The 11496-nt window shown below is 43.5% G+C and overlaps 1 protein-coding gene across 4 annotated transcripts; it reads left to right on the forward strand.

Annotated features, from left to right (window-relative positions):
- The first annotated feature begins 549 nt into the window (after nucleotides 1-549).
- Nucleotides 550-10908, forward strand: LOC101797703 (gap junction beta-6 protein). 4 transcript variants are annotated; one of them, XM_027468907.3, is made up of 3 exons: nucleotides 550-705; nucleotides 937-1018; nucleotides 9088-10908. In XM_027468907.3, exon 3 carries the CDS (start codon nucleotides 9110-9112, stop codon nucleotides 9899-9901), a length of 792 nt encoding a protein of 263 aa, XP_027324708.1. In that variant the 5' UTR covers nucleotides 550-705; nucleotides 937-1018; nucleotides 9088-9109; the 3' UTR covers nucleotides 9902-10908. The 4 variants fall into 4 exon arrangements, with proteins under 4 accessions (XP_027324708.1, XP_027324687.1, XP_027324700.1 ...); XM_027468886.3 differs by having other exon boundaries at nucleotides 564-705; nucleotides 930-1018; XM_027468899.3 differs by having other exon boundaries at nucleotides 598-654; nucleotides 930-1018.
- Nucleotides 10909-11496: the final 588 nt, after the last annotated feature.

Genomic DNA, 11496 nt, shown 5'->3' on the forward strand with positions numbered 1-11496 from the left:
TGAGGAAACGTACTACTGTGCTGTATGTTTTCTGCAAAAATTTAGGTGGAAGACTAGAAACCATTCATCTAGTTCGACGTGCATGCGTGCAAGATGGAGAACTCCAAGTTTCAGGCAGGGATTTTTGAACCCAAAGGTTAAGAAACTGAAGTGTTTCTTCAGCAACTGTATGCCTTGGAAACAGAAAACTCTGCAAAGTAGGTCTTGGAGTGACACAGATCTGCAGCCCGCTGGAAGCCTGCAGGCTTCTCGGGTGCTGCTGTAGCATTTCAATCACCTTTTAGGACAAACCTCGGAAAGCCAGCGGCTCTGGGCTTTTCGGCTGCCGTTTGCCAGTCATTTTGTAATGATTTTCATAAGTAAAGGCCTGGGTTTGACGAGGCAGAGCACGGGGCGGGGGACGGAGCGGGGCAGGCGCACGGGAGAGCCCCCTCAGAGCCGGGCCCCGCCGCGCGGCCGGGCGCCCCCATGCCCAGGCCCCGGCCCCGGCCCCGGCCCCGCTCCCCGGCCCGGCCCCGGCGGGCGGAGGCGGGCTCGGGGCGGGTTAAAAGCGGCGGCAGGTGAGCGGGGAGGGACCTCAGAGCGGCGGGGCGGTGAGCCGGGCACCGGCCGCTCCGCTGACACCGCCGGACCCGCAGCCGAGCCCAGAACGGGGTAGGGGGCTCCCGGGGCGCTCCTCTCCCTCTGCGGGCACCCCCGGGGCAGGTGAGGGGCGAGGGGGGGAGCTGGGGCCGGCCGCCGGGGGGGCGGCTCCGCGGTGCCCTCCGTGAGGCGAGGGCCGGGGCCGCCCGGTGAGGGGCCGGGAGCCGCCTCAGCCCGGCCCCGAGCCCTGAGGCGCTGCCCGGGCTCCCCTCAGCTTCTTCCCTTCCTCAGTTTCAGCGTGCTCCTGAGTTCCTTAAACCTCTTTTTTTCTCTCTTTTTCCCCCCAATTCTCAGTCAGCAGCTCTCGGCGAGCACGTTATGTGAAGCACCCGGCCGGCTCCAACCCCGAGCGAGCTAAAGGCTTCCGCAATTACAGGTAATTCGCGACACACCTATACCTGCCGAGAGCTGCACCGAGACAAACAGCTTGCATCAGGGCAGCCGGCAGAGCACCTGGGCACACACGGCAAGCATTCCTCAGAATCACAGCGGGGTAGGAAATGAGAGGCTTGAGTCAGAAATAAACCCATCTCTGGGTGTCGGGGTGGACGGGATCGCGCGAGGACTGAGTGCTCAAGTGCTGTTTCCATAAAACTCAAAAGACGTGTTGGAGTAAGAGCAGGAGTGCTTACTTGGCACGCTGAAGCGGATGGCGCTCGGCTGCTTTTGGGTGGCATTCAGGGTACGGCTGTTTTTCCTGTCAGTGGGCTTTCCTAGGTGTTACTCCTCTTATCTCTTGTGTTGAAGAGATAAGAAGAGTAAGAAGAATCCCTTTCTTCATTTATTTACTTCTTATTCCCCCACCACCACCACATAGGGATGTATTTTTGTCTTGCGCTCTATTACATTTTACCAGACAACACGGAAATATTCTGAGAGCAGGCAGAGGGCTGAAAGAAGGAAGTTGCCTTTTGTCTTCAGTGTGCTCTTTTTAAACCCTGTCTCTCTGACTTCGACCACCAGCAAGCTTGCTGCTGAGTGTGGTTTGTTTGCAGTGGTATATGGATTTCAGTCTGGTTTGTACTTGTGTTTACCACAACATATGTATGTGTGCTGAGCTAACAGTAGAACAAAATACAGTATCATCCTTGTTTGTGTTAGTGAAGTTAACGTAGTTTCTAGCTTCCCTTGATGATCAGCCTGGAAACCCTGCTTGCTGAGAGGTTTGACCTGAAGTAAGGTAGGAAAAGCAGCAGGCAGAAAGGTGTGCAGACATATGTAGAGACAGACTGCTGAGGACAAGACAGTGGTGGCTCAAGCCTCAGCCTTCTGCGGTAAGGTTGGAGGAGACACCTCCATATGCCAGCTGGGGTTTACAGTGTATTTTTCTAGGTGAGATTTACAGCATGCTTACAAAGCTGTGAGACTGTTCCTTTTAGAGCACATCCGTCAGGACTTCAGTCCCCAGAACTGTTAGTCTCTTCATTGGTAGAAGGACTACATATCAGAGACTAAAAACAGAACAATAAAAAGTCATGAATTGAGATACATCTCAGGAAATACTCATTTCTTTCCTGATGGGGATAGTTGTCTCAGGTTTCTGAAGCTTGGGCCTCTGCCCATGTTGTTGTTTTGCATCACTTGAAGTCTAACCCAGACAGATTATTTGGGTGGCCTCATTTAATTTTTACGAAAAGTAAGTATACAGTGAAAAAATACAGATGGTAAACTAGCAGCAATTTGTGGTTTAAGTTATTCTAAAAAGCATTTCATTCATTCAGTTGACTTTGTCAGTATAAAGGACACTTTATAAGTTGGGTTTTTCTTCTTGGTGTTCCTGTGAACAGTTTCAGTGAAAGAAGTGGTTTGAGAAGCTTCAGCAAACAGGAGCATGGATTGATTTTTTGTTTTTCTTCTGCTGTTTTTCCTTCTGTTTGTCACTGCTTTTAATTGCTGTGATGACGGATAACTTATCTAAAAGGAGAACTGAGTCTTGCCTGACTAAACAGTCTTTTGCGTAAAGAAAAGTCTGAAGTGATGATACATGAGGAAAGATAAAGTGCTGTCAAAACAAAAGGAGTGGGGAGAAAAAAAAACACACATCTATTAATAGCTAAAAGAAAGTTGAAAACTGATTCTATTCCTGACCTCATGCATGGTTCTTCCTGTAATAGATGTTTTTAAAGGAAAAGCTTGATTTCTATCTCTGTTTTTGTGAAAAGAGATGCTAACAAAATACCCATTCAAAGAAAAACTAGTCTGCAGTATAAAATCATCACATATATAAACTTATTCTGTATTTCTGAAAGGGTGCAAGCTTTGTGTGTGACAGACAGTAACTTGCCAATGCATGGTGAATTTGTAGAGGGGAATATTGGATGTTTGCCTCGGGTGGGGGAGAAGGAATAAGAATTAAATAACTAGTTTTTTTAAAAAAAAAAATCTCTGCAAATAATGCTGCTATTTTCATGACTGGGAGCAAGGCATAGTGCACCAAAGATGTTCTTTAAAAATGGGGAAATAGGATGCCAACATCAGTAAAGCAATGATTCTCAGGAATTTGAGTTCTTCTTGAAGCAAGAAGTTTTAAGCTGTCTTTCCCTGCCAACCTTTCCTTCAGAAATGGCTGACGGGATGAATTCCAGTTGGAATTCTTCTGCTGTGCTATGCCTTCAGGCACGACTGGTTTTTCTGATGCCCATTTTTCCACAAGCGGAGTGAATCTTGTGCAGAGATGCTTTGGAGGATGCTAATTCTCAATTTAATTTACAGTAGTGGGCTGGAGGAGGAGCTACACATGTTTCTGAACGTGCTTGGGAAATGGCTTAAAGTCTGTAAGGGCATGAACATGGGACAGGCTTAATGCAGCAATCGGTGTGGAGCGGAGCCCTTAAATGTTGATAATTACTTAGCAATGTTTTTAACACTTAACTGCATGTGTGTGGGGTCATAATCTGTTGTGTTAAAGGCTATTTCTGGGTTTTACAGGAGGCTTAGAGCAAAATATGCATCCTGTTGCCATAAACTTGAGTAGAAGAAATGTACAATGCTTGCTGTGTTCAGACCTGCAGCTGTCAGAGGTTTCCTGTTCCTGATTAGTCTTTGCCTGCTCCTGTGTCAAATCAGATAAACTGTAACTCCTGTCTGTCCTGGCTCTTCTGTTGCTCTCCAGTTTCCACTGTGATCTGCAGATAGGTGTTCAGAAGAAAGTTTAGGAGCTACTAGAGAAAATTTCACAGGCTTTTGTGACTGTTAGGCTGTTCTTTTGATACTTACTCTACTTCTTAGTAAAAAAGTAGAGCTGTTGACACTTCAGGAGCATGCAGCTGGAACATTCTGAATACCCTGCTGTAAAATTAAAATAGCTGGAAGTTTAATAGTGAAATGAAAGGATTTTGGTTTGGCAGTCTCTAGATTGGAGCTGCATCTTACAGTGTGTACTCCACATTGAAGCTATAGCAATGTGGGGAGCTGTGTTCTTCAGCAGTGGGAACATGCTGAACGGATTTAAGCTCTGTGCTTCAACTTGAAGCTGGTTACTTATCTGTTACTTATTTGTCTCAGTGCACTGATAATGAAGTATGAATCTGTGCAGCCCACAGTTGTAGTGGGGCACGGCAGACCAACCCTGTGAGATAGTGAGGCTGTTATCCCACTTGGTGTCTGGGAAACTGAGGCATGGCACAGACTTAAAGGTAAGTAGGTGGTCTGGGAGTTGGCAGCTAAGGGCTGTGGCTGCTGTGCCAGCCTTTCGTGGTGAGATAAAAGGGTGCTGCCTCAGGAAGAAGTTAAATATCTTCTTATTAAGAGCTTCCTGGGATCTGCCCTGGTAATACTTTGTGTTTTGTTTTCAGTACAGCACCAGAACTAACTCAACAACATAATAATCTTCACACTTGCACTCTTGCTTACAAATAACTTCGCTCTGCAAACATAGAGCCTAGGTTATGCTGATAACAAGCTGCTGAAATCCAGATTTGGCTGTTCTCAGATTTGGATAGGAGACGGCTGTAAGGCACTTTGGTGCTGGTGGCAGCCCCTCTGCTCACTGGTGCTTCCAACCTAACTGTCTAGATCAAGACCTGAAGGGAAGATTGTATCAGCAGAGCTGTTAAACAGGTGTTGTACCTCAACAAACAGTAATACGTTCTTGTGTGAACGTGGGCCATAAAATAGCTTTTACCTTGTGTCTGTGGGCCATAAAATAGCTTTTACCTTTTATCTGAAGCAGATCAGATGTTCCAAAGCTTTCTTCTTGGATGAAATTGTGCTGGAACTGCCACTCTCAGGCATCTGAGTTACCTCTCTGGCCAAGACCAGTGAGTGCTTTTTTGCTTAAAGTTTATCTCAGCTAATGCATTCCTATGTTGAATAAAGTGACATTTCTTTGTAGACTACTGATCTTATATCTGTATCTGGAGGCACTATGGAAAGTGGCAGTGTCACACCAAACTGGTAACTCTTGGTACTCTTAATAATGTATTTTACGTTGTTTTCACCTTTGCTGTACTTCTAAACTGTGTATGCTGAAGCCATGGCTTTAACCATTGACTAATGATTTCTCAGTGTAACAGTTCTTAAGAGAGTGGGGGGGGGAAGCATCTGCTAACTAGCTGTATTCCTAAATGCTGGTGCTTAAAGGCATCTGTCCTTGGTCTTGTGAATTGTAGGGATTTCAGTGGGTGTATGCAGAATGCTGTGATTGCAGTTTAATGTAGACTTACAGGAGTTATTTTAAGTAGTAACCTGTCTAGTCCTGGCAGCATGGAGCTCAAGACCTGCCCAGAAGTTGGGGAAATAGTTAAAGCTTTTTTCTCCTAACAAGCTTGGGTCCAGTTATAGGCTAGACAGCAGCAAGATGAGAGCTACAGTTCATGTGCCTCTCCATGGGTTGTGTGATCATCTAGAGCTACTTCCTTTGTTGCTAGCTCTTTGGTGTCTTTGGTGGAGCATGGTGATCTTGAGAGTGATCATTAGAGATACCATTAAACTCCTACTGAAACAGCCAGCTGTACTATCCTGCTCCTCTAATTTCTCAGATGGAGGAACAGAAGGTTCATCTGACAACAGGGGAGTGATTTATGCTGAGAGCTGGAAAGGCTTATCTTTGTGCCCAGTTTTATTTATTTATTTTTTAAGAAAACGTAACACTTAAAATGCATCTTCATATGAGGCTATATTAAATGCTTAGCTCCTCAGCTTTGCTAGCTTGTCTTCTGTTCTTCCCACCTTCTTCTCTTATTTTCATTCCCAATCCATACTCTCAATTTATTTTTGTCCAAATTTCACCCAAGTTTGTGCGTCTAACTTAATTCTTATACCGTGCTTTACTTCTGGGATGAGCAAAGCAGGTAAGTCACTGACTGAAACCTGTAATTTCTGTATATGTTTAGGTGGATTGGCCTACATGTAAATAGTATCTGGAGTGACCCTGAAAATAAGAGTTAGCATCCGTTAAGGGGAAATACCTTTCCTGCTTTCTTCTCCTTTGGTCAGCCAGACAGTTAATATTTTACTTCCTAGTAACATGTTCTTGAAAGCAAGTATTTGGAAGAAAGATAACCTCTGATCGTGAGTCAACACCCTAGCTTTTGAGTAAGTTAGGAGTAAATGAGCCATCGCATTGCTACAGATAGCCCAAACTGGATGTCTAGCTGGAGCCATCTGCATCGATGGGTTAATAGTGTGAAGGGCCATTCTGAGTTATCTCAAATTCTTCTTTTGTCACTGTTTCTTTATTGGAGAAAAAGGTGGGCACTGCAAGCAGTTTCTGAATTGCCTTTATTACATTCTCTAAACTACATTGTTGAGAGGTGTTTGAAGTAGGAAGCACTGATTCCAGAGTACTTGGCTGGAATTCAGGCTGCCTGACTATGGCCCTACAATCTCAGCTGTGTTGCTCTTCAGGAGTTTTACTGGTTGCAGTATCTGATGATCAGTGCTGCTATCGATCTCTCGAATGTCTCAGAAGTCACATGCCTCCCCACCGGCATAAAATTGAGTCAAAGGCAAGGAGGGGCAAAGGTTGGTGACTAGCTCTGCAAGCAGCAGGAAGAACGTGACGGTGGCAGGAGGAGTAGGGGAGATAGTTGGAGGACTTGGAAAGGGGTGGGAATGGTGAAGGGGAAGGTTTGGGCAGATATGAAAGGCAAAGACTTTAGAGGGGAAAGAGAGGAAGTGGCTCAATGAGCCTGAGGGTTGTTTTACTTGCCAATCAGGTCAGATGAAGAAAGACTGCCTCTCCAAAGTGTAGTGGCTTTTTCTGCCTACGTCCAGGTACAAACATCCTTTTGCTAGGATTGAAGCACAACATACTCCCAAAGGAGATGGAACAAGTCCGGTGGACGATGTAGTTTCATAATATAGTCTGTCCTCAGCAGTGATGCTTCCTCAACCACTCTTCTCCACTGACTGCTCAGTCTACCCCATGCATTGCAATGCGCAGTTTTTTTTTTTGTTTTTTTTTAAGTGCCTTTCAAATGGTTTGTGGGGCTGTGCTAAAGCAGATCAGTGACAACAGCAGCAAGGCAGCAGTTTTGGTGTATGTCGATAAAGGAAAGCACATGAAATATGAGGAGGGAGTACACATGTTCTGCTTCTCAGCCTTTCATGTTGTAAGGAGGTGGTCATTGTGCACTCTTCTGACAGCTGAGACAAGAAATGCAAGGAGTCTGGTAGACTTAAATGATGGGGTTTTAATGTGTGTGATGTCACAGTTGACATGGTGCCCATTTTGTGCAGGACTTATACTCCAGTGTGCATAAGCATGTAAAAATGACCTTGTATTCATATCGTGGTTAAATTTCCTCAATTTGCCTGAGCTATCATATTCTTTGCTTTGTATTGCATGTGATTTACAGGGTGTATATAATTCAGCTGGAAGGCAGTAAGGCTTTTCCTATTGTTCAAAATTGGAGTGTAATGCAGAAGATAGTTCCAGAGAGATATCTTCATTTTATTTCTTGTGCAACACTTACCTCAGAGTTATTTAAAAAAAGAAAAAATCTTAACTACATCACGTGATAACTGCAGTGGCCGTTGCACCAGTGGCTACTGACCTTTCTCCAAAAACCTGGAAAATGTGTTGCTTGCTTTTTTTTTTTATTGGTGCCCTGTGCTGTAAATTCCAAAGGAAGATGACCTCTGGAAGGTGATGGAATTCATAAAGTTGAGAAATGTCTTGACGAGGCAGCTCGGAACAGAGGTTGATGAGTCCTTTAAAGTGTCTGCTTGATGGGCACAAGAAATGTTGGTTTCTTAATTTCAGAGTAACGTGCAAACTACCTCTCTGTAAATCTGTCTGGAGGTGGTGGAGGTGTGGAATGCCTCTTAACACTTTCTGTGAATGGTTGGCTGGATTTGCTTGGCTTCCACAAACAATTGCGGTGTTCCTGGGGAGGCATGGGGGAGGCAAAGGTGAAAGGTGCTCTAGGTGATCCTGCTTGGCAGGGGGGTTGGACTAGATGATCTTCAGAAGTCCCTTCCAACCTCAACCATTCTGTGATCCTGTGATTCTTTAACTCATTACAGTGCTCTGAAATTCTGCTTTTGTTGAAGAGCCTCTGAGCTACTGCTGGCTTGTTTGAACTTCTCAAATGTTGACTTCAGCTTTCTCCCAGCCTCTTAGATGTCTCCCCTATTCCAGTCAGTGTTATAAGGGAAAGTCACTTGCACATGGAGAATGAAGTTCTGCTTCTGACTGGTTACCCAAGGCTATGTTTTGTAGTTAGTGGAGAGAAACACAATTTGGGGATAAATCTCATAATATTGATTTTTAACACCCACCTCAAGGTAAGATGGATCATGACCAAGATTTCCCTCAAGGTATTGTGGAATTTACTTCTACAATATCTTCTACAACTAACAGTGCAGAGTGCTCAACAGCCACATCCTTAAAAACTTGGAATGCAGGTTATCAGGTTATCCAGACCTTCTCATGTAAGGTAGAAGCAGCTCCTCAAGGTCCTTCTCTTATGATAATGGATCATACAGGTTTTGTTTTCCAGTTTCTTCAGTTTTCTGTAACTTTAATAGAGCTTCCCCACCACACCCTGAAAATTCCAGAGGCTCTAGTAGTTTCTCGTACTGCTTACACTTCAGTCAAAAGGTAGATGTTATGCTGATGTTGTCTTTTATTCTTTATTACTGCTATCAAAACTCACTGTTGTAGCTTTTAAGGCCATTTTCATCAATTTTCCGTGCCTGATTTTTCCTCATTGATGTAACTAATGGGTATTTTCAGTTGCCGAATACATGTTGAAATAAGATGAAGTTGATTCCATCTGTGTAATCATGTAATGAATTACAGCCAGCTGAAATGTGGTTATGGTGTCACTTTGCTTATAGGTAAGACCACTCTATCAACAAGATGTTACCACAGCCCGTTAATGCACTGCAATTGTACAACACTGCTTTTATTTTATACATGTAATCTATGCTTGATAGAGTTTGTTTCCCATCCTGATTAATCTATTTTGTTTGTTTTTTTTTTTTGTCTTGTCTTAGGTCATACGATTAAAACAAGAAGATGGATTGGGGATCACTGCACACCATTTTGGGAGGCGTAAACAAACACTCCACCAGCATCGGGAAGATATGGCTCACGGTCCTGTTCATCTTCCGCATCATGATCTTGGTCGTGGCTGCAGAGAGAGTCTGGGGAGATGAGCAAGATGACTTTGTCTGCAACACTCTGCAACCTGGTTGCAAAAATGTTTGCTATGACCACTTTTTCCCTATCTCTCACATCAGACTCTGGGCCCTGCAGCTGATCTTTGTCTCCACGCCTGCGCTGCTGGTGGCCATGCACGTAGCTTACAGGAGGCACGAGAAGAAACGGCAGTTCAGAAAGGGGGACAAGAAATGCGAGTACAAGGACATTGAAGAAATCAAGAGCCAGAGGTTTCGTATTGAGGGTTCCCTGTGGTGGACATACACTAGCAGCATCTTCTTCAGACTGATCTTTGAAGCTGTCTTCATGTATGCATTTTATTTCATGTATGATGGTTTCCGAATGCCTCGCTTAATGAAATGTAATGCTTGGCCCTGCCCCAACACGGTAGACTGCTTTGTTTCTCGACCTACTGAAAAGACAGTGTTTACTATTTTCATGATTGCAGTGTCCAGCATTTGCATTCTTTTAAATGTGGCTGAATTATGTTACTTACTGACAAAATTTTTTCTCAGGAGATCTAAAAAAGCTGGAAATGCAAAACATCACCCCAACCATGAGAATAAAGAAGAAACCAAGCAAAATGAAATGAACGAGCTAATATCTGATAGCTGTCAGAACACAGTTATAGGATTTACAAGTAGCTAAGGTAGTGTCAGTGCTGGTACTTACTCTTTTTGGAGTAAATATTCTTTGTCTAAAGGCTGCAAATGAAATTCATTACACTAAACAACTTACATCGGGTGTGATTTTTTGCTATGTAGTAGCATGTGTCAATTATGCACTTCTTGGGAGAGGAAAGAAAAGCTGGGGCAGCCTAAACATGTGAAATTTATATGAGGGTTAAATAGAGAAGTGTATCTTCCTATGAACATCCTTACAAGCTAGCTGACAACCGGGAAACTGCCTAATACCTTCACACTGATACAATTTCTGTAAAGTATCTGCAGCAGCAATAAGAACAAAATTCTTTCCAAGATAGACATTCTAATGTTACAAGATATTTTGTTATAGTGATAGTTTTTACTTGCAAACTGACAATTAAAATATTTTTGTAAAGATTCCATGTTACTTAAGGTGTTACAGTAAGTAATTCACTATGTTTTGACTAGTAGGCTTATGCAAGTAAATCCTGCAATACCATATTCACAGAGAGAAGATGGTGCTAGGCCACATCTTTACAGCTTTGCAAGCACTGCTTGAGTCTGGGCAGGTAACTTGAGGCACCTGCATAGCCCCTGCTATGGGGGAAGCTATGTGAAAACCCACCACAGGTAGTGGATAATTAGGGTAGCTAGGTTCTGAGTGCAAAGTCATGCAGAAAAACAGCATGGCAATACTAGATGCAGTCTGAGTAGACCCACTTCAAGCATCTAGCAGACAAGATACATGTATTCTTATTAATCTCTTCATTGCATACTGCCAGTTTTATAGGAACATACATAATTTTATGTAAATATTCCACTTACACATGTTTTTCTGTAATGTTTTAGCTGTATTTAATTCTTTATGCTATATCACATCATGGAACTTTTTTTGTGGTAGACTGGTGCTGTTATGAAATGAGGGCCTCTTTGGTTGGAAAGACATGGAAAAGTATCTTAAACACTGGAAATGGAGAAAGTCTGAATAAAAGGCAAACACTTTAAACTTTGGCAATGAAGTGAGAGTCTATATGTGACTACTAGTGAAATCTTGAGCAGTTTATGAAAGATTCTGTTTTTGAACTTTACATACAAAGTACACGTGGGCATGCACCACTCCTTCCAAGCCTGAGCTGATATCCAGATTCTGTTGTACCTCCACTACAGGGGGGAAATGTATAACTCCTGTCTGTATGATGGTAAGTGGTTTTGGGAGGGATGTGCTGTTGAACATAAAGGATCCTGGAAGGTCAGAGAGGTGACTGTAGTTAAGACTAGCTATGGTGCTTTCTCTTCTATTTTCAGTTGCCTCTCTTCATAGTAAGTCATGAATCAACAGTCCTTGTAATTGCCCTTTTTCATACTAGAGCAAAGGGGTTAGCATCATGCTTCTTGTACCATGAAGCAACTTTTTCAAAGGGCCAGTGCAGGTATCCCTAGGAGCAGCAATTGCACCAGGTGCATAAATCACCTTCAGTTTTAAATTTCCATTCTGTTTTTCTGCTGCATCTCACTTTCTTACTTTGTGTCTGTGTTCTAAGAGCTTTGGGTTTGTTTTTCTTTATGTAGGATCCTAATAGGGTACAGGCACAAGAAGCA

This window comes from Anas platyrhynchos, chromosome 1 (assembly GCF_047663525.1).
Source record: "Anas platyrhynchos isolate ZD024472 breed Pekin duck chromosome 1, IASCAAS_PekinDuck_T2T, whole genome shotgun sequence".
NCBI classification, from domain to species: Eukaryota; Metazoa; Chordata; class Aves; order Anseriformes; family Anatidae; genus Anas; species Anas platyrhynchos.